This window comes from Halichoerus grypus, chromosome 11, assembly GCF_964656455.1.
Source record: "Halichoerus grypus chromosome 11, mHalGry1.hap1.1, whole genome shotgun sequence".
NCBI lineage: Eukaryota > Metazoa > Chordata > Mammalia > Carnivora > Phocidae > Halichoerus > Halichoerus grypus.
This window is the reverse complement of record NC_135722.1, coordinates 90,252,410-90,277,650: the sequence shown is the minus strand read 5'-3', so window position 1 is coordinate 90,277,650 and position 25,241 is coordinate 90,252,410. Positions and strand designations below refer to the sequence as shown.

The following is a 25,241-nucleotide window of genomic DNA, read 5'->3' as shown; positions in this document are numbered from 1 at the left end:
TGAGTCACCTACCTCCTTAGATCAAGTACGAAAGTAGAGGTTGATGGGTCTTGGCTGGGCCTGCAGGTATGTGGGTGAGTGTGGGAATTTCCCGGTGTGTTAAAATGTGCCTGCTGGTCTTTCCTCGGGTTTCCCTGGGAGAGCTCTCTGAATCCAGGGTAAGGGAGTCAGGGAGGACATGGGCCTTCTGAGAAACGTCCCGACTGATTTTAGAATATCATTTTCCTTTCCTGCCCTTAACATCTATATTGAAGCACTATGTATAAATGATAACAGTTGTAGCAGATGTTATTAGAAATAGGGAAAAGGATTTAACCAAAACCAGGTGGTGTTGGACTGGGACCCTAGCCTAGAGTCTGTTTAGGAAAACGACAAGATTTCCTGCGGATGAAAATAGCGGTTCTCAACTGGGGGCGATTTCGTCCCTCAGGGGACACTTGGCAATGTCTGGAAGCATTTTTGGTTGTCACAGCTGGAAAGAGGGTTTTAGTAACATCCCAGCAGAAGCCTGCAATCCTGCTAAACATCCTGCAATGCACAGGACAGCCCCTCCAACCAAGAAGTATCTGGGCCAAAATGTCAATGGTGCCAAGGTTGAGACAGGCCGATTAAAAATAGCCAGCACTGACATTGTATTTACTTTGCGTTAGGCATTGTTCTAAGTGCTTCACAGGTATTAACTTGTTTAATCCTCCCAACTCTGGGGCATAGGAGCTATTATTATCCTCAGTTGCCAGATGGGGAAGTCGGGGCTTGGAAAGGTTAAATAACTAGGCCGGAGTCAGGGTGCCAAGGAAGGAACAGGCAGAGCCAGGACTCGAACACACACAGTCCAGCTCCGGAGTCCATGCCTTTAACCACTGTGCTATGCCCTACTGCTTTGCAGGAGGGGAGGCCGCTTACCTTTAAGTCAGATTTTCAGCTTTGGGTCCAGAAAGCCACATACCAAGAAATTTGCTATGTGACAAGTGTCCAAAACCTTTCATTCCTGTGCCGAGAACATAAAGGGGGAAGGGTGGCGAGGGGCCCAGTGACCCACCAGGGAAAACCCTGTGACTTCCAGATGCTGAGTATGATTCACCTCATGAGTTGACCAGCATGAGGCGCCTAATGGGAATGGATTCTGGTTGACTATAACCTCTTAGTCTTTGGCTCCTTTCATTAGGGAATCAGAGATGGGGTTGGGGTCACCACTCTGCGCTGGGGACCAGAGTGTGACAGGCCTGTGCAGAGAGTGCACCTCACTTTGCAGTCCTGGGCTGTGTTTGTCATTGCAGACGTGAAGACAACCGTGGTTTACCCTGCCACAGAGAAGCACCTGCAAAAGTATCTGCGCCAGGACCTCCGCCTGGTGCGAGAGACGGGAAGCGATTACAAGAACATCACCTTACCCCACCTGGAGTCCCAGAGCCTCAGCATCCAGGTGACTGGCCCACGGGATACAGACACGGAGTGCTCCCTATGGCCGGTGGATCTCTCTCAAGGCTCTCTCAGGGGCCAGCACCATCCCACAGGTTTGGGGTTGGGCAGAGAGCACAGTGGAAAACCTGCCCTCCTGGGGCTTATGTACTTCCTGGTGCAGGGGTCAGCCCACGAATGCAGAAGTAACTGCACAAGACGGGAGAGACTGAGTGGCACAGGGAGTTCTGGGCTGAGGTGGTCATTCTTTTATCCAGGATGGTCAGAGAGGCTTCACTGAGAAGGGAATTGACCCTGATCTTGAGCATTCCCTGTGGCTCTGTGGAACTCTCAGAGCAGCCTCCAGGCCTTTGAAGAATTTGTGTCTCTAGCAGCATTGATAACCGTCTCAGAAGGGCTCTGCCCTCACCTGGGTCTGTGAATGGGTCAAGACCGATGCCAGGGTTGCCCCCCAACCCCAGTCGAGACTTTTATTCCCAGTTCCGCCTCGGGGAGTCGAGGCCCAGAGTAGAAACTTCATTCACCCATTCCCCTTGCATTCGCTCCCCAGAGGGCAGGGTCCCGATGGTCACAGCGGCTCAGTGCAGGACCTCTTCTCTCAGCGGCTAATGTGAGGTTCGGCAGCATCTTCAGCTACTAGACCAGATGCAAGGCTATTTAGCTCAGAGATCCCGACTTCTCTTTGGGCCGAGGCCCAGTGCCAACCAGAGCCTAGAATTGGCCCCGAGTGAATGCTCAGCATTAAATATGATGGATGAGGCGTTTCCTTGCTCATTCACTGGCTCTCACCATCTCCGTCTCTCCATCACTCCCCCTTGTTCTCTTTGAGCGCTTCTCACCCACTCTACCCAGGATTCAGGTCATAGCGGTGGTGGGCGCTCACATACAGGACGCTAGGAGCCATTTCTCCCAGGCCAGAAGAAGGGAGGGGGCCCTGGGTGGGGGGGCCCTGCCAGATAACTTGCACATGGGAGAAGCAAGGGAGGGGTGGTTGGTGGGCGTGCAGGAGGCCCTGTGTGCCCACAGCCTGCTTTCCCACAGGGGACGACCCTGCTGGCTCTTAGCCCTGGCCCCCCTGTGCTGTATTTGCACCAGTTCCTCTGGCTCAGGCTGGCTTGATTTTTTTTTTTTTTTTGAAGTCCCTGCACTTGCTCTGTCTTCTAAGTGGAAAGGAGATATGTCTCCATCTTCTTAGATAGAGCTGCAGCTCGCCAGGGTCCTAGAGGGATCTCCTGGAATTATGTTCTGTGGCACCTATTGCACAAATATGTGATCTTAAAGTTGGTGTGAGTAGTATGTGTATCTTCTTATACACCACTGTCTAGTACCTCTTGGAAAATAATACAAAATTCCACTATTCTACCGAATTCTGTTCAACACAAGCATTCGTGTGTTTGTTTCTTTTTTTTTTTTTTTTTTACTATTTCTAGTTAAGTTTACAAGGCTCAACTGACAACAGTTGTTACATTTATTGAGCATCTACTGTGTCCCAGGCCATTTGCTAGGCTCTGGAGGGTCACCAAGGTAAACACTTGTAATGCCCCCAGAGTCCTGTAGGGAAGACAGACATGGGGTCTGACCAGTGCAATATGATGGGATACTGTCCCACAGGTGGTTTGTATATGAGGTTCGGGGTGACACGAAGGGGGGTGATCAGCTCAGACAGTGGGGGACTTCACAGAGGAAGGGATCGTCCAGTTGGGTTTTCAGGAACAAAGAGAAGTTTGCTGGGTGTACAAGTCAGAGAAGGGCATTCCAGGCAGAGTCAAGAGCAAGTGCAGAGGCACAGAGGCATGGAGGATCAGCCGGAGACAACAGCAGAAGGCGGGCAGGGGCCAGGAGCAGGTGGGGTGCACCTTGTCGGGAGACCAGGAGCTCCCAAACCTTGCTGATCGTCAGGATTGCCTGGGGAGATTTTTAAAAATACAGAGCATGGGTCCTACTCCCTATCTCCTAAATCAGAATGTTCAGGGAGTGGAGCTGGGAAGTCTGTATTTTTTTTTTTTTTTTAATCTCTGTTTCTAATGATCATCAGATTTCAGAACCGCTGCCATAGGCACTGAGGGTCCCCTAAATGGTTTTAAGCATATGGGTTCCATGAGATTTAAAGAATTGCTGGAGTCTGGTGAGTGTGGGAGCGGGAAGGCTCGAAGGGCCAGCGCGGTTCTGGACTGAGGCCGGGGCAGTGGGGAAGGCTGCAGCAGTGATTTGAGAAGCAGGGCTCAAAGGTGGCGGATTCGGAGAGGCAAGCGAAGAGTAGGTGGTGGGATCTTTAACCAGGTCGGGGGACGCGGACAGTGGAGAGGGTTTATGTGGCAGACAGTTTATTTGGGGGCTTGTGAGCACTCACCAGGTGCCAGGGACGGTGCCAGCCAGCCTTCTATGAGGTGTGCATCACCTCACTGAATCTTTTCAGCAGCTCTTTGGAGATGGGATTCACGGCCAGGCAGTGTCAGCCCAGCGCCTGCGCGATCAGCCGACTACCCTATTTGGCTCCTCGAATTTGAGGTGCTTATAACTCCTCAGTCAATAATGCCGTCGGATCTCTGGGTCCCGAGCGTTAGGGACCATCAGGCTAAACCTGCCGGTCTGTGAGTCATCAGGCTGAGGTTCAGTGTCAGCCCAGGATTTGGATTCTGCTTCTGCTATCTCAGAGCAGTGAGCGCCCTGCACTTCTGAGCCCGGCTCCTGGTCTGGAAAATGTGACTGGGGTCCCAGTGGGGATTGAGAGAGGTGCCACAGATCACGTACCTGCTGTTGATCGCAGCACGCACTAGACGCCAGAATGGTCGCTGCCCTCCTGTGCATATGCAGGGCCCATTCCAGGGCCGGGGCCAGGGGAGTGCAGAGCTGAGACAGCTGCAGGTGTGGGCAGGTGAAGGGCGGCCAGGAGGGGAGCGGCCGGCACGTGGGTGAGCAGAAAAGCAGGAGCAGAGTGAGCGGGGAGTGAGATATCCCCAGGGAGGAGAGTTGTCAGTGTCACCTACTGCGAGGAAGCCGTGCCAGGTGCCTTCCAGAAGCCAGGGCTGGCTGAGTCTCCCGGGCTTGCTTTCTGATGGGCTCACTGCCCGTTACATGCGCCCCCACCCTGCGGTTTCTGTGAATTCCATTCCCTGGTCCCCTCCCTTTCTTAGCCAGGCTGCTGGCCTGGGACTCCATGTAGATTCCCGTCCCTCCCGCTCTCCCAGAGGCCTTCCCCACGTGGCCTGGAGTGTGGGCTCTGGGGCCAGGCTCTGGGTTGGAATTGGGTGGACTTCTCGTGCTTGCTCTTTCCTCACCTGCCACACGGGGACACCAGTGCGTGGGAATGGGAGTCCCGGGCGTGGGGGGGGACCCTTAGGACGGGGCACAGGGTAGGGCTGCTCACCACCACCACACCTTTGCTCACCTCCTCTCTCGGTGCTGCAGCCTCCAGCAGGGCGCCTGTTGTCATCACAAGGTTGCAGCCCGGCGCCACCTCACGTGGGAGCTTCCCAAGCACCTCCCTCTGCCCTTCGGGACCTCCACTGTGCTGGGTGCGGTCAGTCATTTACACTCCACTCCACCCTGACGTAGACGTATCGTTCGCCCCTCTCCAAGGGGGAAACTGAGGCTCAGAGTACGCCACTTACCCAAGGTGTCAGCTAGTTAGGGAGGAGGTGGGCGAGGAAACCAAGCTTTGGTGGGCCCCAGAACCAGTTTGTTCTCTATGGACTACCACACAGCTTTCCAGTCCAAGTGGGGGCGGCTTATCTGTGGGCAAGAGAAAAGCCAGGGCCCCGGGGTGGCCGCTCCAGGGCTCTCCACAGAGTGTTGTCATCCCCCTTCCTCTTCCCCTTTACTTTTGAGGTACTTTGGGTCAGGTTCCGGCTGACTTTTTTTTCCTGCAGCACATTCCCAGTGAGCCTTGCAGTGGGAAAGGAAATGCCTCCGTGGGAGAGCCTCCACACCCTGGGCTGAGCATTGCTGTGGTCTCTGTGCCGCCCGAGGAGGCCGCTGCTGGCTGCCCTCCAGCCCACTCCCAGGAAGGTGGCACAGCCAGCGTTCTTGGGAATGCCCCTCTTCTGTAGTGGGTGGGCCACACTGTGACTGACCTGTGGGCCTTGCTGGGGGGGTCTGGGAGCCCCACTCTTCGCAGGCAGGTACTCTCTGCTCCCTCCTCTCTGTCTCACATGGTCACATTTGACCTTAGCCATGTCGGCTGAGAGCCGAGGATGTGGACTTGGGATGAGGTGTGCAGACTCCAGACAGCCCCCGTGGCCCCTGGCCTTCGCGGACCCCACTTGTGCCCGAGCTTCTGGGGGCGGGCAGAGGAGCCCGCCACTGGCCTGGTTGTGTGGGTGCCCTGGCCTCCCGATCCGCCCCCTCAGCGAGCTAGGAGGCCCTTCCTGAGGGCCAGCCCAGCCGCTGCCCTGTCTCTGGCTCTCCAGCAGGCTCCTCTCTCAACTTTCAAGCTCAGACTTGACTCAGAGCTCTGGGGAAGTGGAGAAGAGTGGAGGTCTGTGGGTTTGAGCCCTGTGAGCACAAGGGGCTTTCTTATCTTAACCTCCCTGCATGCTGGCTTCTTCAGAGAGGCCACCAGGACCCTAATTGTAAAATGACAGCCTTGGGATCCACACAGAACTCAAGGAAGGGTTCTCTGAAGACTGTCAGCAGCTAATAAAACGGCCTGAGGGGGTGGGGCTGGAGGCCCTGGGGTGACAGGAAAGGTCTGTGTAATTGCCGTCTCCGGGTTGTGCCACTTCTGCTGCGTCACCCAGGGCCCGTGTCCGCTGAGACTGCTATGGTTCCAGGCGGGCCGAGGCACCGGGCCCACCGCTAGGGAGTCCCACCAGCCGGGTGGGACACCCACACACGTTAATGTCTGGGACCTCAGCCTTTCCTGCCCTGCTGTGTCGAAGGATCTCCTTCTGACTGTCTTTGCCTGTGGTCCTGAATAAAGTGGGCAGGGGCCTATGGAGACAGCCGTCCCTGAGTCCTGGGGGCAGTGGTGGGGATGGACGCAGACCAGGCCTGTGAGGCCAAGTAGAGCATGTCCACAGGAAGGACCAAAAGAGCTGGCCCCCCAATCCAAGCTGCAGTGCCCGTGAGGGGATGGCCCCCAAGAGCAGAGCGATGGGGACAAGGCAGCCTGAGTGTAGATGCCCCTGAGCTTAATGGCCCTTTATGGCTTGGCTGTCCTCCCTGGAGGGGCCCAAGAGAGCGTACCCTAGCCCACCCAGTCTGTGATGTTTCCCCAGAGGTCGTGAGCAGCTTTGTGAACCCTCTCTCTTCCCCTCCTTCCAGTGGGTATACAACATTCTCGATAAGAAGGCGGAAGCTGACCGGATTGTTTTTGAGAACCCAGATCCCTCTGATGGCTTTGTCCTCATCCCCGATCTCAAGTGGAACCAACAGCAGGTAAAAGCTTTCTTGCTGGGGCTCTCTGGTCTCCCAGGACTTGCTCCAGGTTGCTGGTCCTCCTTAATCCTGCCCTTCTTTCTCCTGTTGGTGTCTCTGAGCAGGTGTTAACTCACCAACAATGGAGGCCTGAGCTGGGTACAAACATTTACACCTTCAGGTGTCAGCTTAAAGTTCTTCCTGGTTCTCCTCCCACCCAGGGGGTGAAGAATGGGGTGATGTTTGCATCCATGACCACATGGGCCATTCTTTAACCAGCCAAGTGGCTTGGCTGCCACCCTCCCTTCCAGGAGCACCTAGCACCCTGAGGAGGACTGTTTATATTCTCTCCATGCCCCTGGACACCAGCAGATCCAGGCAGGCCTGTGATCCGAAGCACTGATAGGAAGGAGCCATGGCAACCAACCCAAAGGAGGTGACTGCCCACTGGTAGGGTGATGTAGTGGAGGGAGGCTGCCAGAGTACCCGTGTCCACTCCTCCCACCCCCAGCCCTGCAGGTTGTCCCCACCACAGGCCTTGAGAGAGGAAGCAAGGCCTGGTTCTGGAGTTGTCTGGGGAGCTAGGACAAGGCCACAGAATAGGAGTGCCGGTGACAGCTCTGGGCGATGCCTTTGTGCAGCTCTGCAAGCCCCCCGTCTGTCCCTGTGGGCAGCCCTGTGCCTGAAGGCCCAGGTCACAGACTGGGGCACGGGAGATGGGATATGAGGTACAAGGAACTTGTCTACCTCACGAGATCTTTGAAGACTAAAGAAAACGCAGCGTCGTTTTGACCTTGTGCTGCCAGGCATCCTGCTGGGCCTGCCAATGGAATTGCCCTGTCTGTCTGTCCCCTTTAAGACAGAGAGTTTTCAGGAACTGCACTGGGCTCCCAGCCATGGGGCTGGGGTGGCTCACCCTCAGGGCTTATGAATAGGCCCGCTTAAATGTCAGACTTCCTTTGATGGCCATACAGGTGCGATTGTTCTTAACCTTTGCTTAATTAGCGCCTGTCTCTTGGTGGTGCCATATTTCATTGTCTGGGATCCCTGGCTTGTGACAGAATACTGAAATCGACAGCTCCCTTAGAATTTGCGCCAGTGTAGCCAGCGGGCAAGACAGACCAGGCCTGGACTTCTGTTCTTTGTCCTTATACCGGGACAGGGGGACGGGGGGGTGGGGGGGGACGGGACGGGCGGGGGGACGGGGGGCACGGACTGAGGAAAGAGGTACTCTGGTGTTTGCTTTAAGGAGCCTTCCTAGCCACCCTGGAATCTCCTCCTCCTGCTGTTTCTCCCAGAAGTATATCATAAAGATATGCTCCCAACTGCTGACCCAGGATTAAAGAAGACTCTTTGTCCATCCATCCATCCATCCATCCGTCTACCCATCTATCCACTCCACATATATTGGTCAAATGCTAGAGAATCTTGCTTCCCTGGAGCTTATAATAGCCCTTCCCCAGTTCTTGTAAGAAATTGCCTGTATATTCTCTTTTATTTGCCTTTTTTTTTTTAAGGTCTAGTTAAAACATGTGATGTAGTTTGGGGAATGTAGGTGAGATCTGGAGCCAACGACCAAGAAAGAATTCTTGAGGCTTTTTTGGTGCCAAAAGGTGGTTTTATTAAAGCAGGGGGACAGGACCCCATGTGCAGGAAGAGCTGCTGCCCCGGGGTTGTGAGGGGTGGCTGATTATATACTTGGGGGTTGGGGGTAAGGAAAAAGGGAGGTTTTCTAAAGAACCTTCCTATGCAAAAGAGGACCTAAAAGATATTGGAGGCCTTGCCATTGTCGGGTTAAGGTTGTTTTTCCCTCTAGCCAAGCATTAACATTAAGACACTTGGGAGTTTCCTTCTGGAAGTTAGGTTATTGATAAGAATCCTTTTTTCTTATAAATCACCAAGACATTTGTAAACTGAGGGAGACTCCTGTCCTGCAGGAGTGTACTCTCTCTAAGTGAACCATTTGTCTTTCCTTCCCTTGGCTTTAGGGCAGCGGGGAGTGCCTGAGGAATGTCACACACGTCCCACCTGGGGGGCGGGGCCTTGTGGGGTGTCAGCTTGTGCTTTGTCCTCAGCTTGCCTTCTGCGCCCTCCTCACAGACACCCGGTAAAAATGCAGGTAGTACAAAGAGCTCTGTAGAAGTCCTTCCCTCAGCCCCCATTCCTCCATTTCCCTCCCCCTGAAGGGACTGTTTCTCAGGAGAGAGGATTTCTTTGTCTCTCCTCCCAGGTGTAGTCTTTGCATATTGTGTAGGTAAGTGTATCTGTGTCTGTCTCTGTGGACACAGTGTGTACTTTCAGTTCATCTCAGGTGGGTTCTTGGATCTAAAGTGCCCAGACCAAGAAACTCTTCCTTTGGCTCACTCCAGAGGGGGAGAGATGGCTCCCCAAGGCTCCAGCCCCTCTCCATCTTGCCCCTTGCCAGGAAGCCCTTACTTTGAGTCTGCTGTCCTGCCTCGTAAAAAGAGATGGATGGTGTCTAGCCTGCCCGGAGTGATCGGCGGGCCACCTTCTGGGATACCAGCCTGAGACCCTGTCTAGCTTGCTTCAGACCCTTTCTCTGGGCCCGGGGGGCGGGGGGGGGGGCTTGAACTGCCTGCAGAAAATCTGGGGTCATGTCTGCTGTCAAAGAATGGGTTTCCCTCCCTCACGCAGCCTGTGACGGACGCCCGGCAGCCGGCTTCGTGCCTCATTCCTTGCCTGTGTAGCGGAGAGGTGTGATTTAATGTCATGCTTGTGATTGGTCAGCAGCCATCATCTAAAACAAATGCTACTATTATCTGAGAGTCTGGGACAGTGACATATAACAACAGCTGAAGATACCGACGGGCACGCAGACACCCCAAGTTCAAGCACTTTTGTTTCCTGCTTCTCCTGGGGCTCCGAGAGAGAGAGAGAGAGTCCTGGGCACAGGCCCTAAGGAGGGAGAGTCTAGAAGGGGCTTGTGGGCAGACCGCGGCTTCGGCAGGCACAGCTTAGCCATTTGCTGGGAGCTTCCCACGGGGCTCATCTGTAGCAGGTGTGAGGCAGAGAGGCCCCGACTGTTAGAGAGGAATGTCTGTGGCCTGAAGAGACTGTCTTGTCCACAGTTGGACCAACAGGCACCATATGGGAAACCTCCTCGGTTTTCAAACCGGGGCCCTGGGGGATTCTGTCGGGTGACTCATGGTCCCTGGATTATGTCCTTGAGGAATGTAGCAGCTTGGCTGAGTGCTGCAAGCCTCCCCTCCCCATTCACCCCCTCCCCTCCACCAGGCCTTGCCCCGTGGAGCCCTGGCGGCCCGGGCCTGCCTTGCACATGGATGTGATCATCAGCCAGGGCCAGGGCTCGAGTGCTCGGGAGGGGCGGGAAGGTTTTCTGGGCAGAGGAAGGGTTCATTTGCCTTCTGGCACAAGACCTTGTTGACTTTGGTTCTTTACACTGTTAGAACCTCCAGGTTTTCAGCCAGGCACTGTTTTCAGGAAGGACAGCAGGAAGGGTGCTCTGTGAGCCCTATGTGATAGGGGAAGAGAGAAAAAGGTCTGGCACTCTGGCGGTGCTCATTGCTGAGCTGGCCCCAGGGCCCCTTTGCGCCCTTCAGATCCTTCTACACCCCTTCCCCTGCAACTGGACTCCAGACAAATCAAGTGGCTTACTCTCCCCTTCATGTTCTATACTTCCTTGCCTCTGGGCCTTTGCTTTCACTGTTCCTTCTACTGGCAAGACCTTTCTCTAAACGCTACCTCTTCTTTAAGACCTGGATCCCCTGCCTCCCTGTCTGGATCAACCTAGCTAGATAGTCTTTCCTTTTTTTTCCTGTACTTTTATCACTTTATGTCTTGTAGTAGCTACTTATGTACATGCTGTTAGCTCATAAACTCTTGGAGGGAAAGAGTTGTCCTTGGCACTTTCTTGAACCTTCTCCCATCCCCCCCATCAGCTCTGTGAGTATATAAATACTCCCATATGATATTCTTTTTTTTTTTTAATTTTATTTTTTTAAAGATTTTATTTATTTATTCGACAGAGACACAGCAAGAGAGGGAACATATGCAGGGGGAGTGGGAGAGGGAGAAGCAGGCTTCCCGCGGAGCGGGGAGCCTGATGCGGGGCTCAATCCCAGGACCCTGGAATCATGACCTGAGCCGAAGGCAGATGCTTAACACCTGAGCCACCCAGGCGCCCCCCCATATGGTGTTCTTGAGTAGCAAGAACAAACAGAAGTTCTGTCCTTACGTTGTCCCACGCATCCCAGGCATGTGGAGGCTCCCATTGCCGGGGGCTCCCCGGGATCGCCTGTGGCTGGCACTGAAGCAGGCCTGGGGCCAGGCGGTTCCTGGCTTCTGTGAGGGATTCTAGGATTGGCAGCCTCCCCTGGCGCTGTCCGCCGCTGAGCCTGGTTGACCCCTGCCGATCTCTGCGCAGCTCGATGACCTGTACCTGATTGCCATCTGCCATCGCCGGGGCATCCGATCACTTCGGGACCTCACTCCAGAGCACCTGCCGCTGCTCAGGAACATCCTCCGGGAGGGCCAGGTGAGTTGCCTTGGCCAAATCCACACCGAAACCCAGAGGAATTCTGTTCTAATTCTGGTGTGTTCCCTGGCCACTTTCTTCACCCTTCCTGGAAATCCATCTGTGAACGGGTCTTCTCTTTGGCTGCCTGTCCCAGGACCCCACGAGGGCTCTTCACATGGACTCCTGGTCCTGCCCTTCCCTCCAGCTCTGCTTTAAGCCGCCTTTCCTCTGCCTGGGTTCCCGCTTTTGCCTCCCTGCCTTTCTCCTGCAGGTCTCTTCTGAGACCCCCTCTTCTCCCAGGATCCCCTGTGTCTGCTCATGACAGCCACATCGTGCCAGACGCGTTTCTTGGGCAGATGGGTCCCCAGCTCCGATGTGTGCACATTGTACCTCCTCCTCTGCCTTGAGGCCAGAGCCCGAGTTCTGTAGCACCTGGCATTCTGGGGTACTTTGTACAGGGATATCTGCTGGATCACATGAAATTAAAGAGGAGCCCTGGAGGCAAGGGAAGAGGGTCTAGAATCTGGGCTCGTGGTTTTGGTTCTGGCATTCTGACCCTCACCACCTGAGTGACCCTGGGCAGGACTCATCATTTCACCTCCCTGGGCCTCAGTATGTGGATGGGATGCTGCTAAATCCCATTCTGTGGGGTGGTTCCCAGTCTTTTTTCCACTCAGGATTCAAAGATGCTGCCCTGAGCCAGGGCCCAGCAGTCACCAGGGTGCCCGGCCAGGTGAGCTGCTCTCGGTGGCTTTGCCACAGGCCTGGGGGAAGGGCTTTCCTGGATCCGCTCCTTGCTACCTCTGGACCGCAGCTGCCCCGCCACTGCGCCCTACCTGGCCTTCTCCCTCCTGCCGGCCCACATTGCTGCCTCTCTGGCCACCCGTCTCTGAGTGGAGTAATTCGTTTCTCTCCTGCAACAGCCTCTGGATGGCAGAGTGGCGTCTTTCTCTCAGGGAGATGCTGGGCCTACACTTCCACCTGCCCTGGCCGCTCAGGCAGCCTCGCCCAGACAGGCCAGCCATGCTGATTCCCGGAAGGCCTCTGGGTGCCCTGGCCTTGGCCTCATCCCGCTGCAGAGAGCCCCGGGCAGAGTCCCAAGTGTAGGATGTAATTGTGGGGTGTATTCTGAGCCCACTGAGGCCCTCGTCTTTTTCTCCTCACCTCTGACCTCCTCAGGAATTCGCCCACAGTGGAAATCAGAGTCTCCTGTTAATGCCAAGCCTTGGAGGCTCCAGAACGGGAGTTGGGTAGAAACAGCCCTACCCCTGAGCAAGGTGGGGGGTGGGCAGAGGGAGCCGGGGTCAAAGTTAATGCTTTCCTCTTCTACCGGGAGTCTAGTGAGATCTTCCCTGGGTCTTCTAGGGGCAGCTCTTCCCATGTGCCCTCCCCCACGCTCTGTCTTCCACCAGGCCTCAGCTCGGCCCCATCCCTGTCACCCTTGTTCCCCAGCTCCACTCTGTTCCATGCTAAGAGGGGATACAGGCCCCCTTCCCACCTACTCAGTGATTTAAGTCGGCATCAGTCATCCAGGGGGAGGACAGTCCCCATAGTCTTAGACATCTGGGGCCTGTCCTTAGACACTGGGACTTCTAGATTCCCAGCAGCGACTGTTTGAGCAGCTTCAGTGTTTTATCGAGGTTGGAGTGCGGAACCTTAACGGAGGCCCCAGTTCCCTTCATTTGGGAGAAAAGCCCCTGTTTGCTACTGTCACCTGCTTGTGTTGAGTCCCTAGAATGGAAGACAGGGACCTGCAGCGAACTGTGGCGAGGGCTGTCTGGAGGGCTTTTGTCAGCCGTCCAGAGGCCAGCCGGGGATTAGGGCCAGAGGAGGGCCTGTGGGCAGCACAGTGACCCCTTTCCTGCCACCCCCCTTTCTCATCAGGAAGCCATCCTGCAGCGCTACCAGGTGAGGGGAGACCGTCTCCGCGTGTACCTGCATTACCTGCCTTCCTACTACCACCTGCACGTGCACTTCACGGCCCTGGGCTTCGAGGCCCCCGGCTCCGGGGTGGAGCGGGCTCATCTGTTAGCGGATGTGATCGAGAACCTGGAGTGTGACCCGGACCACTACCAGCAGCGCACCCTCACCTTCGCCCTCAGGGCCGATGACGCTCTGCTCAAGCTCTTGCAGGAGGCCCAGAGGAGCTGAGTCCGACCCAGGGGCTGTCCGGCGAAGAACACAGATGTGTGGGATCGGGTGGGCTGGGGAGGGACTTCGGGATTTTTAGCACCAAGTGAATTTTTTTAAAAATGTATTTTGTACTGGCTTATTCCTAGCATGTGAATAAAGTATTGGTCTCCCTTGGTGTGGACTGATGACTGGGGAGGCAGGTGGTGCCAGCAGAACAGGTAGGAGCATCCTGGTACAGGAGCCACGTCTGGGCTGGTGGCTTCAGCTGACCCGGATGTGTGCCAAGGGCTTTCTCCAAATCCCAGTAAACACCATCCTTGGTGATTTCTGTGTCCCGAATCTGATGGTGCCTTTCCCTGTCTTCGGTCCTTCCTACTCTGCTCTCACCTCCCCCTTCCCTCTTCCCATTTGCTGTATCTTCCTCCTGGTTTTCAAGGCCCATGTGTCTGGGAGTTCCCCGAAAAAACCAAATACAAAAACTTTCTGGAAATAATCTATAGAGTGTTTCTGACAGTGCTTCCTCTTCCCCTCCCCAGAACTGAGATCGCACCTCCAGCCTGTAAGTCAGCCCCGCTGATAAACTTCTTGTTGACAAGGATAAAGGATTGCCGCCTGGAAGTGGGAGGGTTTTAATAAGAATCAGATGATGCAAGCTCAAAAAAGCTTGCCTTTGACTCTGTTATTTGGTCAGCGAGCCCCTGGCCTTGAGTTTGTTATCTAGGGAGGAAGACAAAACAAGCTCATAGAACAGCCAGAAGACCAAACACAAAACAGCCCAAAATGATACGGTTGTGGTGGAGGACAAGAGCTCCGAGGGGCTCGGATTCGAGGTGTGACCGGCGACACAGGTCCCTGTTCGTAGAATCTGGAGGCCAGGAAGGGACTTAAGAGTGTCTGAGGCTGGTGGCCTTAGGGAGCCTTCAGGGACTTATCTGGGAAGGGTGACGTCAGGGTGCACACGTGAGGGCACGCACTCGGATACATAAGGCACTCGTTTCAGCACGGGGACAGGTATACCACACTGCGGAGAGGGGCTGGGATTTGCTCGTTAGTCCCTCAGCCCCGCTGGATCGTGCTTCCTCGGGAGGCTTTCTCAGGGGGGACAGGATGTTGGGTTCTGCTAAGTGATAAGAGGGCAGCATAAGGCAGGGATGGCCCGTATTCTGCAATTCCTGGACTGAGAGAGCCAGGAGACAATTCAGAGTCAAATGCACGTTGCAGGCCTGGCACTGCCCTAGAGACTGGTAAGTGGTGAACAAACCGAAGTCTCTCCCCCTGGAGCTGACATTCACCCCATAACCTTGGACCAGACCCCACGTGTCCTGAGCCTGGTTCTTTGTAAAAGAGAGCGGGGATGAGGATCCGTGAAGTGTCCTGCTGTGTAAATGTAACGCGTGATAGTGTTGCTTTGTGGTAAACGTTGACTTACATCTGGTAAACGATCGACTTCTAAGCCAGGCGGTGCTCTAACTGTTGGGAAAACAAAGCTCCTCCCCTCCAGGCTACTGGGGCAGACAGCCAAGCGAACCGTAGGAGTAGAAAGAGGCAGCACTTGGGAAGCTACCTTGAAAACAGGTATGTGGGAGAGGCTGGTGTACAAGGTTCCCCTAGGAAGACCAACGGAGTATGCTTATGGAATCTCAGTGCTCGGGGGGTAGCTGACCCGCGCATCTGTCGCGGGACAGCCTAAGTGGAATATGATGGTGAGGCCAAAGGGGTCTGGTTACAGGGAGAGGGGTGGCCCTGGGTGGGAGCTGCCTTCCTCCCCCAGGAAGAGATGAAGCAGCGGCTAGTTTAAGAGAACCCCTGGCCGGTTTTGTCCATGTACAAGAACTGTCGCAAAGATAATTGAGGGGAGCAGGAGTGGAGGGGATGCCAACCCAGAGAGGCCCCACCTTGCAGACAGAGCAGAGGGACCCAATCCCGGGAGCATCCTTTTCTCCTTGACAGATCAGGTTCTGCTGGTGGGGCTCTCATCTGGCTTCACACACGGGTGCATGCTTGGAAAAGGTTAGCCCGTGGCAAATCCCGACCCCAAAAGACCGCTGGGGAGCCTCCCAGGGGACCAGGGTCTCTATTTCCCTGGGACTAAGCCCTGCCAAGGTATTCCCTGCCTCGCCAGACTTGACTCCCCAGCGTGATCTGTCCCATTGCTCCTCCTTCCTCTCAGGCTTACTCACCCATCCATCAAGTCTACCAAACACCTTGCATGGGCCGGCACTGCAGCGCGGTGTTGGGGACAGGAAGATCAAGAAGACCCACCAACCTGTACCCTCTGGGAGTGTGGCTCCGTGGGTTGGGAGAGTGTAGGACGAGACCGTAGGTAAGAGCTGTTCTAGAGAGAGGTTCTAAAGGCTTTGCTCTTTTGTACTGCTGGGAGGCACTCCTCTGTCAGGATGAACTCTGCTTTCAGAGGGGAAGAGGGTCACTTCTCCCGTGGCCCCTGAAGCCGGAGTCACTAAGGCCCAGAGAACAGCCCTGCAGGCTGCAAACTGCTCTGGGAGAAGCGGCCTCAGGAATTCGGCCTCATGCCCCCAAAGGCCCCCGCAGTGGCCAGTGTCCCTACCCACGAGAGTGTTTGCTTCTCCTCCAGGGAACGGCTGGTCAGATGTGTGGTGAGGCATGAAATGGATCCTGCTGGGTCTCTGTGTGACATACACCTATTTGCCCTCGCCACCGCATGAGACTATCTTCGAGGCAACCCTGTCTTAACCTGAATCCTGGGGCCTCCAGCTGCAGAGAGGAACTGGCCGAGTCAAGGGGTCAGTCGCTCTGTTACACCTCATCTGAACTCCCAGAGGGCCTCTTCTCGAAGGCCCATGCTTTCTGACCACATACCACTTCCTGTCAATTCTAGGGAGTCTGTGTTCCCAGGGACCACAGAGGTCCAAGTGCAGCTGCCTCCACCACAGGCCCCGTGGGCCTGGAGCAGGTCACAGCAACTGGGTCACCTCCCGAGCAAGGGCTTTCCTCTCAAGTAAAGGAGCTCCACTCAATCGAGGTCTCCTGCTTCTCAGTCCAGGGGATACAGAGTGAGAGCTACCTACCCCTCTCGGCCCTAGCTTTCCTCTTTTTTTTTTTTTTTTAAGATTTTTATTTATTTATTTTAGAGAGATGAGAAAGAGAGAGGGCATGAGTGGGAGGGGCAGAGGGAGAGGGAGAGAGAATCCCAAGCCGACTCCGCACTGAGCTCAGAGCCCAGCACGAGGCTCGAGCTCATGACCCTGAGATCATGACCTGAGCGGAAACCAAGAGTCGGCTGCTCAACTGACCACACCACCCAGGCGCCCCTGCCCTAGCTTTCCTCTGGATGTCACTTTGAAGAACCCCACATCCTGCCTCCCCGGAGAAAGCTTCCTGAGCAAGATCCAGGGTCCCTCGACCCCACCTTAACCAGCTAGCAAACGCCGGCCCCTCTCTGGCAGCATGATACATCTGTCCTGTGTGCTGCAAAGAAAGTCTTCTGTGTTTGATTGCGTGCCCTCCCCGTGCGTGCCTGTGTCCCTGCCCTGCTGGAGCAGGGGAGATATCACCCTCCCCGGGAAAATCCTGGACATGTCCACAACTGGCTGTCAGCCCCCAGTACTTGGCCCACTATCTCCTCGGCGTGGCTAGAGAAGGAAGGAAGAATGACTGCTATTGTTCCTTGGCTCCTTTCGTTTTGCCCAAAAGTTTCCTCACAGAGCAAAATTGCTGAGTGTCCTGGATTTGTCAACATTCCTTCATGACACGGAGAAAAATAACATTTCGGAACAAATGGGACATGTAAGCTGAACACAGAGCCCCGTACTGAGAAACAAATCGAGACACATCTACATACAAAGTAATATTTGAAATTGTTTCTCTTGTAACACTTCCATATCCAAAACATTTTAGTATATCTCTTTTCTTTCTGAATCGACTAATGTAGGTCGGCCAACTCTTCCTTCTCAGAAAGGACGAAAATCTTCATTCCAAACATGTATATATGATGTTAAAATGTCCTTTTTTAAAGAAGATGGTAGTCATTGGTGGTAGTTGTTTTTAAAATATCCTCACTCAGCAAAATAAATGTTGGCAACCCTGTGTTTGTTCTAGTGCTATTATTAGTGAAATGATACTGGATTCTGAAATCTACACAGACTTGAAGTTACCATGTTTTAACCACTTAAAAAATAAGCAGGGACTGAATCCGTTTAAAGTGTTTCAATTCAATGCCCACGTTTTGCACATCTTCCCGACTTTTTTTTTTTTTTTTTTAAGTAAGAATCTGGAGCTAGAGCTCACATGGAGCTTATGATTTAGTGAGGAACACAGGCATTAATTACAAAGTAATTACAAGAGTGGTGAATGCCTTCAAATAAAGCAGAGGGGGCTGTGAGAAGGCAAATGCAAAGAGAAGGCAAATTTCTAGGCTACGCTTGACAAGCAGAGGCCAGGCAGTCCGGGGGACCATGGCTCAGCACGCTGGGATCTACAGCCAAGCTCTGGCATGACACACACGTGCACAATGATAACACTGGCCAGTTCGTCCTTCAGGACCATGATGCAGAAATGAAAGTCCAAGCGAAGGACAAATGTCTGGGAGGCAGTGTGGTCCGGGGCTTTGGCGTAGAATCTGCACCATCCCCCAGGTATGATCGTGGGCAAGTTACCTAACTGCTTCCAAATTAGGAATGATGAGTGCCCACCATGAAGGGTTTTGTGGGGATTAAAGACGAGCCTTTTTCGGACCTAGTCGTCACTGGGTAAACGTTAGCTTTGTTTCTACTGTGAGAAGGATATAACCAGAGATATTTGGGCTATATATTAAAAAGAACTTCTGATTAGAAGGGCTGTGAAATCCTAGATTATGCAGTGTGGAGGCACAGAAACCAAGACACTCTTAAGCAAAAAAGCAAGCCATAAACTGTCTGTGGTTAATTGACTGTGGCCCCAAGAAGAGGCAAGGGCTGCACGCAATGACTTCTTGGGATCTCCTCCAGCTTAAAGGTTCCTGGAATGCCTTGGCCTAGCGGCAGGTTTCTAAGACTACAACAGTGATGTCCCCTGCTTGCTATTGAGAACCCTGGGAACAGTTCAGCTCTATGGTCCAGCCATATAAATCTGATAAAAATAGGAGCTGAAATACCCTCCCAGAGTTGCTATTTTTAAAAGCGTCTGAGATGCTGGATTGGGTTTATTTCTTCCTCACACAGCATCTTGCTGTTCCCTCCTCCTGGTGGGCAGGATGCTAACGTGGCACATGTGCAGCGTTCTGGTAGGAGCCAGAAGCCTGTGAGGCACATTTGTCGAGCGGCTCCGGGCCTCCTACCCACACCCACCGCCTGCCAAGGAGGAGCCTCCGGGGCCACGGCTTCCCCGACAAGCACCTGCCCCTTCCCTCTGGCCCTGAGGCCCGTCTGGTTGCCCCACTTCCTCCACCGTGGAGACAGAACCAGAGAGGTCAAGGGAGGCAGAGGAAAAAGGAACGGAAGCAGCACGGCTCCAAACGGGACCAGGACCCAGACGGCGGCTCCTTAGGTTGTCTTGTCCTGTCCTTGGCGCAGCTAGCTTACGGGAAGAACAGTCCCAAGGAGCCAAACCCCTGCTGGCTTCATCACATTGCCTCTTGCTGAGCAACCTGCAGTGTCCTGCAAGGGGTCAAGGAGCTGGGTGGTGCTCAGATGGCTCCAGAACCCCTCGCCCAGGGCCCAAAAGGCCCCAGAATTGCTTCCCTCCTGCCCCACTGATCATATGGCTTCCAGGCAGCTAGCTAAGCATCTGGTTGTGCCATTAAGAAACCGAAGGGGAAAGATCATGAGTAAGCACACTGCGGCCTGAGGGGAGGAGTCAGAATTACAGTTAGCTTCTGGGCGCCCAGTAACCTGGGATAAGCCCTGGGGGGCGGGGAGGGGAGGAGATCTGACTACTTCTATAGGCTCAAGAAGGGATGCCACCTGCATAAGATAACGCACACTTACATGCACATTATACTTCCAGAGCCAAGTTTCAGTCCACTGCCTAATTTAATACCAACAGTAACTTTGACTAAACACAGTTATTTCCATTTTTTTTCTAGTAAGAAAACTAAAGCAATGTAGTGACAGAGGTAGATTTGGGAGTCAGGTCTCCGGGAGTGAGAGCTGGCCCTTCAGTTCTGTTCTCTGGCAGAGTGACGTTTACATGGCTCATGGCAAGAACGGCAAACCGTGTTTAGATCTAGTTCATCAAAGGGTCAGCAAAGTTTAGAAGCTGGGTCGATGCTCAGTTCAGCTTGGCCAGACTCACCTTGGTGCTTTGGGCACCTGTTGACTCTCTTTGGGCCAGTTTTCCTGCCTGTGAACCAGGGACAATATCCCCCTTTCCCCCTTGACTCGCTCAGGGCACGGACTTTAGTCACTGGCTTCTTTCTACCTAGCTAAGCTTAGTTTAGGCCTGGAGCTAAATGCAGTAAGCCTTTGTTGACTGAATGCTTGATGGACCAGGCCAACGGCCCCATTCAAACATAACTAAGTTAGACATTGGTGGGATGCAGAAAGGATCTGTCAGTGCAAGGTGTGATTTAGAAGGGAACAGTCACCTGTGGAAGAACTTGGAGGCTGGCTCTGTTCACCCAAGCCTTCTCCACTTTGCTCCTGCAGAGCCTCCTAAGGTATCTGTTCTCAACAAACAAGCCCTCCAGTTTCATCTTCATTCTCTGAACCCCCTTCGCACTTACTGTCGGTTACCAACACCTTACACTTAGTCACTTCCTGTCTTGAGCCTTCTCTCTGGGTAAACTTCCTGGAGACAGGGACCAGGTCTTAGACTTTCCTGGGAGCCTCCAGACCCTCCAGCACCAGGCTGTTCCCACTAGGGGCTCAGTAAACACGGCTCACCTATGGAAGAACCACTCACCTATGAAAGAGAGTGCCTCGGGCGCTGGGGGTTTCCTGGGGGGTAATTTCTGGACTGTGGTTTCTGGGCCTGCGCGGTTTCCAGGCTTGATGGGGGATGTCTGAGCCCAAGGAAGAAGGGTCAGGAGCCTGATGGGGTTTCCCCTGGAGACAGCGTGCCTGGTGCCTTCTGTAAGGAACAGAAACTGAGACGCTTTCTCAAGGCCAAAATCGGTGTGCAGAAGAGGGGCGGCAGAGGGAGCAGTCTGGGAGCTGCAGGTGCAGACGAGGGCAGAGGAGAGGTCCAGGTCCAGGTCCAGGGCACCTGGCCGCGGGGCCCTGGGGGGGGGGGTGGGCTCCCGAAACAAGGCCCTCCCCCTTCCGTGCCTCACTTTGCCGAGCAACGAAGGACGCGGTTCACCACGTGGGAGAGCCGAGAACCCTTTGTTGGGTCTCATTGTTCCCAGGAGAGTGCGCGGAGGCTGCGCTGGGCACATCCATCCTGGCGCCACTCACAGGCGGCGCCCGCCCGGGCTCTACCCTCACCCCATCCGGCCTCCCCTTCCGCCCTTCCGCGCCCGCCCCGCGCGCCCCAGCTCCCGGGCCCCGCCGCCGGCCTCTCCCCCCCTCCCCCCCCCCCGGGCCTCCACGGCTCCCACAGCGTCCCAGGCCGGCGGGCGTCAGCCCCGCCCGCACGCGGCAGCGCCCCAGCCCTTCCTCCGCCTCCCCGCCCTTCCTCCGCCAGCCCGCCCGCTCCCCGGAGTCGGCTCCCGGGCCGTGTGCGCAAGCGTGTCCGGCCCCTTCCCCGCCCCCCGCCCGGGCCCGGGCCCCCGCCTCCCCGCAGGCGGACTTGTCCGCTCCCAGGCCGGCCCCGCGCCCGGGACAGGGACCCGGCCGAGCGGAGCCGCCGCGCCAGCGCCGCGCCGCCAGCCCGTGCGCCTAGCGGATCGGAGCTGTGCGCGAAAGTGTCGTGCCCCGCCCCGCTCCACCCGCGAGGGTGAGTACGCGGCGGCCGGTCCCCGTGAGGTCCGGGGGGAGGGCGGGAGCGCCGCGGGGGCCCGGCTGTCTGGTCCTCCCCCCCACCTCGCCCCGCGTCGCCGCGGCCGGGGGAGGTGGTCGGCCCGGCACGTGGGCGCAGCACGGGGTTGGCCGGGGTGGGGCGGCCACGGCCCGGGGATCCCTTTCTCTGGACCAGATTTTCGCGGGAAGCCGGTGCTCTTCACTCCCTTGGAGTGAGCCACCCGGATGGTCCTCTTCTCCGGAAAGTTTCTAGCCCCCACCCCTGCGCCCCCGCTCAAGAGGCGTCCCCACCTTCAGCATCCTCTGAGCCCTGCTGTCTCGCACAACCGCCCCCATCGAGTCCAGGAGATCGGTGGGCTGGCTTGGCTAGAGGTGACAGGCTTTGCTGGGTCCGTCGTGTGCAGGAGTCCCAAGGTCGCTAAGCAGAGCCCAAAGGTGGGAGTTGCTAGCTGCAGGCAGGCGGTGCCCGGGATACCAGGTCCCGGTCGTGGGGGCCTTTGGGCCTAGGCCCCTGTGCCTCAGAGTTGCCGGGGTGGTGGACAGTGGGAAGGGATGGGGTTGGGGTGAGGGTGGGGTATAGATGCGACAGGACCCCCGGGCCCCGCTGTGGGCGCGGGCTGCCGCCTGGGAGCCCTTGCCGGCAGGCACCTTCTGGGCCGCCCACAGTTGCCAACGTGTCTGCGGTAACTGCCCCCTCCATTGCCAGTCTTGGGGGTGAGCTCCGTCTGGGCCATCGGAGGCCTGATCCACTGCTGCTGCTTCCCCTGTTCCACAGACCCGGTCCTGAGGGCCTGGCTTAGGGGGCTCCTTCTGGAAGGCTGGGCGTGGGGGGTGGTGTAGGCAGTGTTCAGGTGCTCAGCTGTGCTTGTCTGACCTCATGGCCACCCACAGGCTGGCACCCCCACAGGCTCCTCAGGGAAGGGTGTGCTTTCCACCACTGGAGGGAGACCCAGCCAGGAAGCCAAGTTCAGGCTGACTTCTGACTTCGCAGAACCTTGGGAGCGGGGCCTGGTGCGGGCTAGCTTGTCACACGAGGCACAAGCCGATGCTGCTCTCTCCTGAGTGGCCACCTCCGGGCCGGGGCCGGGGCCGTGGCCGTGGCCGTGGTATTTGCCAGGGTGATTTTAAATACGTTGATATGTGTGAAGTGCTCTGAAAGGTACCTGCACAAAGGAAGAGGCATGTAAGTACTGCTAGTGATGTTCCTTCCACACTCCACACTCTTACTTACCCTCCAGAGCTGCCCCCTAATTCCAGAGAGGGTGCCTGGGAGGCGCCTGCTGTTGGGGGGGGGCTAGAAATTACCCTGTGGGTAATCTTTTCTCTTTGCTGGGAGCGGGTGGGCCTGGGCCCAGGTGGCGCTCTGACCTTGCTCTGCTCCTGTCTCCACTGAGTATTCTCTGTGCCGTCCCTCAGCATCACTGCGCTGGGTGGGAGATCTTCGGCTGTCCAGTGGGCCCTGGGTTTCATCAAGGGTTGCAAGAGAGCTAGGAGTTGGGGCCAGTCCCCCGTCCTCTCCCCAGCCCAAGTTGAGGGGGTTAGGAGGGGAGCATAGCTGGAAGAATTGAGGAAGGGGAAGTCAGAATCACCTGCCGGGACTGTGGGCTAACATGGCGTCTGTAGCTCTGGACAGCAGGGACCCTCTTTCCTGGGAGCAGAGACCAGGGCCGCGGAAGCCCTCTGCGCCTTCTAGGCTGCCTTCCCTTCTCTCCCTCACCCCCTTCTCTACCCAAAGCAGTGACTCACTCCCCACTCCTCAGAAACAGATTTGTTTGGCCCCTTTACCCTCCCAGCCCTTTAAGGATCCAGTTTTCTGGGTAGAACCAAGAATCTGATCCTTTCTGGAATTGTAACAAATCCGGGGGAAGTCCCCAGCAGGAGCAAAGAAAGGACCCCCTTTCTCTGTTCCAGCCTCACCTGTGGTCATTCTGTAGTTACCCCATGCTGGCCTGGCATCTGCCCTACATTGGGGGCCCCCTCGGACCCTATCTGGGCACATTCTCTGGGTCTCACCTCAGAGAGGCTGCCCCAGTGGTGTTATGAATTCCCCCTCTCAGAATGGTTCACACTTTCTGTCTGGGGGAAGGGGTCACTCTACCTTAGAATAATACAGAATGGTTCTAGCCCACAGGGGAGGGAGAGCTCCAGCCTCCTGAAAGGGACCCTCCAGATCAGTGTCACAGAACATTCCAGAGGCTGAGGGCCAGGTCTGCAGATGGGGATCAAGGCAGGCACGAGAACCTAGCTGAGCTCCCGAGCCCCTGGAGATGGACCCTGGGCTCTGGAGAGGGGGGTGATCAGGTAGTGAGGGGAGGGCCCCCAGAAAACTTCTAGAACTTGCTCCCTCATGCCGACTCCTCAGCTGCCCTGTGGTGAGACATTTCCCCCCTGCAGCAGCTATCTGGGCCTTCCCTCACCCCTCCCCCCGGCCCCCACCCTGGGCCCTCCTTCCTTCTCAGGGTCTGGAACCTTGACCTGAAACTCTGGTTGCCTCCAGAAAAGGATGAGAGCAGGCAGAAAAGGATGGAGGCTGTGGTCCTTTGTTTCCCTCTGTCCTTCAGGGCTCCCTTCCCAGAGGCGCTCAGCACTGCTGTGTGAGTGTTCAGAGGGCCCCTGGGTGGGCTGCTGGCCAGCCCCGGCCTCAGAATCACCCCTGACCTCTCCCGCATTCCCGATGTATGTGTGTGTGTGTGACACGATGCTGTAGATGGGGGAGTGGTTGGATGTAGCTGCAAGTGCGAGCGCAGTGTACATGATGCCTGGGCCCCAGCCACGTGCCACGGGGCTTCCGATTGGGGCCCCCGAGCCCAGCACGGGGCTGAGCTCTGCCAACGGGTTGCGTGGGGTCGGTTGCTTTCCAGGGTGAGAAGGACCTTCAAGCGTCTAGAACTGCAGGTTTTCTTCTGGTCTTGGCCCCTAACCTGGGACCAGGAGCTCCTGACTCTCTCTCTGCCCACCCCAGCCCTGCAGAGCTGTCCTGTAGAAAGATTCTGGGCCGACTCTAGAATCTGAGGCCCCGGCTTCTGCCCAGCATGGAGGAGGGGCTGCTGCTAGGGCCGAGGGCAGGTGCAGGCCTGGAGAAGCCCTCAGTGTCTACCTGGGCCTCGAGTGTGGCAAGGCAGGGCTGCAGAAGCCTAGAAGCAGCTGTCCTCGTGTGGTAGGACGGTTCCTTCTTCCTGCCTGGACTTTCCCTCTGCAGCCCAGCCCAGTGGGTCAGGGGCTCCCGGATCTGGCTTCCCCGGGTGGGGTGGGGAGGATGGTGGTGGCTGGAGAGGACAGGGACCCGTTTGCAGAGTGCTGGCCCCGCACATTGCTGTTTCTGCCTTGGATCCAAACCCTCCTGCAGGGGGTGGGTTCCAGGGGCTGTAGCAACGTTCCTTGTGTCCACCATCTGCCCTGTGTCCTCTGCCCGTGCAGCCTCTGTAAACACCTGTCCTTGCAATAAAAAAGACTTAGCAAATAACACAAGTACTTACCATGTATCTATCAAGCATTTCTTAGAAGTCTGGCCCGATAAGCTTAACAAGAAAAAAAAAAAAAGGCGTGCTGTGCACTTATTTCCATCCCTTTGCATAAGCCTCACGCACACCTTTCATTCAGCCCATTTATCAATGAAGAAATGGAGGCTCTGGAAGTTGAAACTTTGGCCAAGGTCACAGCTCCTAAGCAGCCGAGCGGGGACTTGTATCTAGGCCTGCTTTGGAAACCTGCACTTTTCAGTTGAGCTCTCCACTGCCCCCCGAAGCTCCTTTTCCGTCCTTTGGTCTCTGAAGAGGCTCAGAGGTGTGAAGGACTTGGCTCAAGGCCACAGTGCGTCGGTGACAGGGCAGACCACAACCTCAGCCTGCCAGCCCAGAGCTCTTGGTGCTGACCCGAACCCCACATGTCGCCCCGCACGTCGCAGCACCCTTGCCTGGAGTGCAGGCGCTTTGCTTGTCAGCCCTCTGTGGTCAGGTGGGGCAGGGCTCTCCTCTCTC

At 55.9% G+C, this 25,241-nt stretch overlaps 2 protein-coding genes and 1 long non-coding RNA gene across 4 annotated transcripts in view; 2 read left to right on the top strand and 1 right to left on the bottom strand.

Annotated features, from left to right (window-relative positions):
• Positions 1-13,901, top strand: part of DCPS (decapping enzyme, scavenger) — a 37,078-nt gene extending 23,177 nt beyond the window's left edge. Inside the window, exons 3-6 of the mRNA XM_036099310.2 lie at positions 1,278-1,423; positions 6,685-6,798; positions 11,183-11,293; positions 13,160-13,901. Coding sequence (XP_035955203.2) covers positions 1,278-1,423; positions 6,685-6,798; positions 11,183-11,293; positions 13,160-13,426 — 638 coding nt within the window. The 3' untranslated portion in view covers positions 13,427-13,901. The remainder of the gene's footprint in view (positions 1-1,277; positions 1,424-6,684; positions 6,799-11,182; positions 11,294-13,159) is intronic.
• Positions 13,902-17,232: 3,331 nt separating this feature from the next.
• Positions 17,233-20,795, bottom strand: LOC118540223 (uncharacterized). The gene is made up of 2 exons (XR_013442547.1): positions 20,637-20,795; positions 17,233-20,434 (listed from the first exon to the last, which is right to left on the bottom strand). It is a non-coding gene; the product is annotated as an uncharacterized LOC118540223 (long non-coding RNA).
• Positions 20,796-21,064: 269 nt separating this feature from the next.
• Positions 21,065-25,241, top strand: part of ST3GAL4 (ST3 beta-galactoside alpha-2,3-sialyltransferase 4) — a 35,026-nt gene continuing 30,849 nt past the window's right edge. For both annotated transcript variants that reach the window (XM_036099306.2, XM_036099307.2), the window contains exon 1: positions 21,065-21,241. The gene's annotated coding sequence lies outside the window, so the exon portion shown is untranslated. The remainder of the gene's footprint in view (positions 21,242-25,241) is intronic.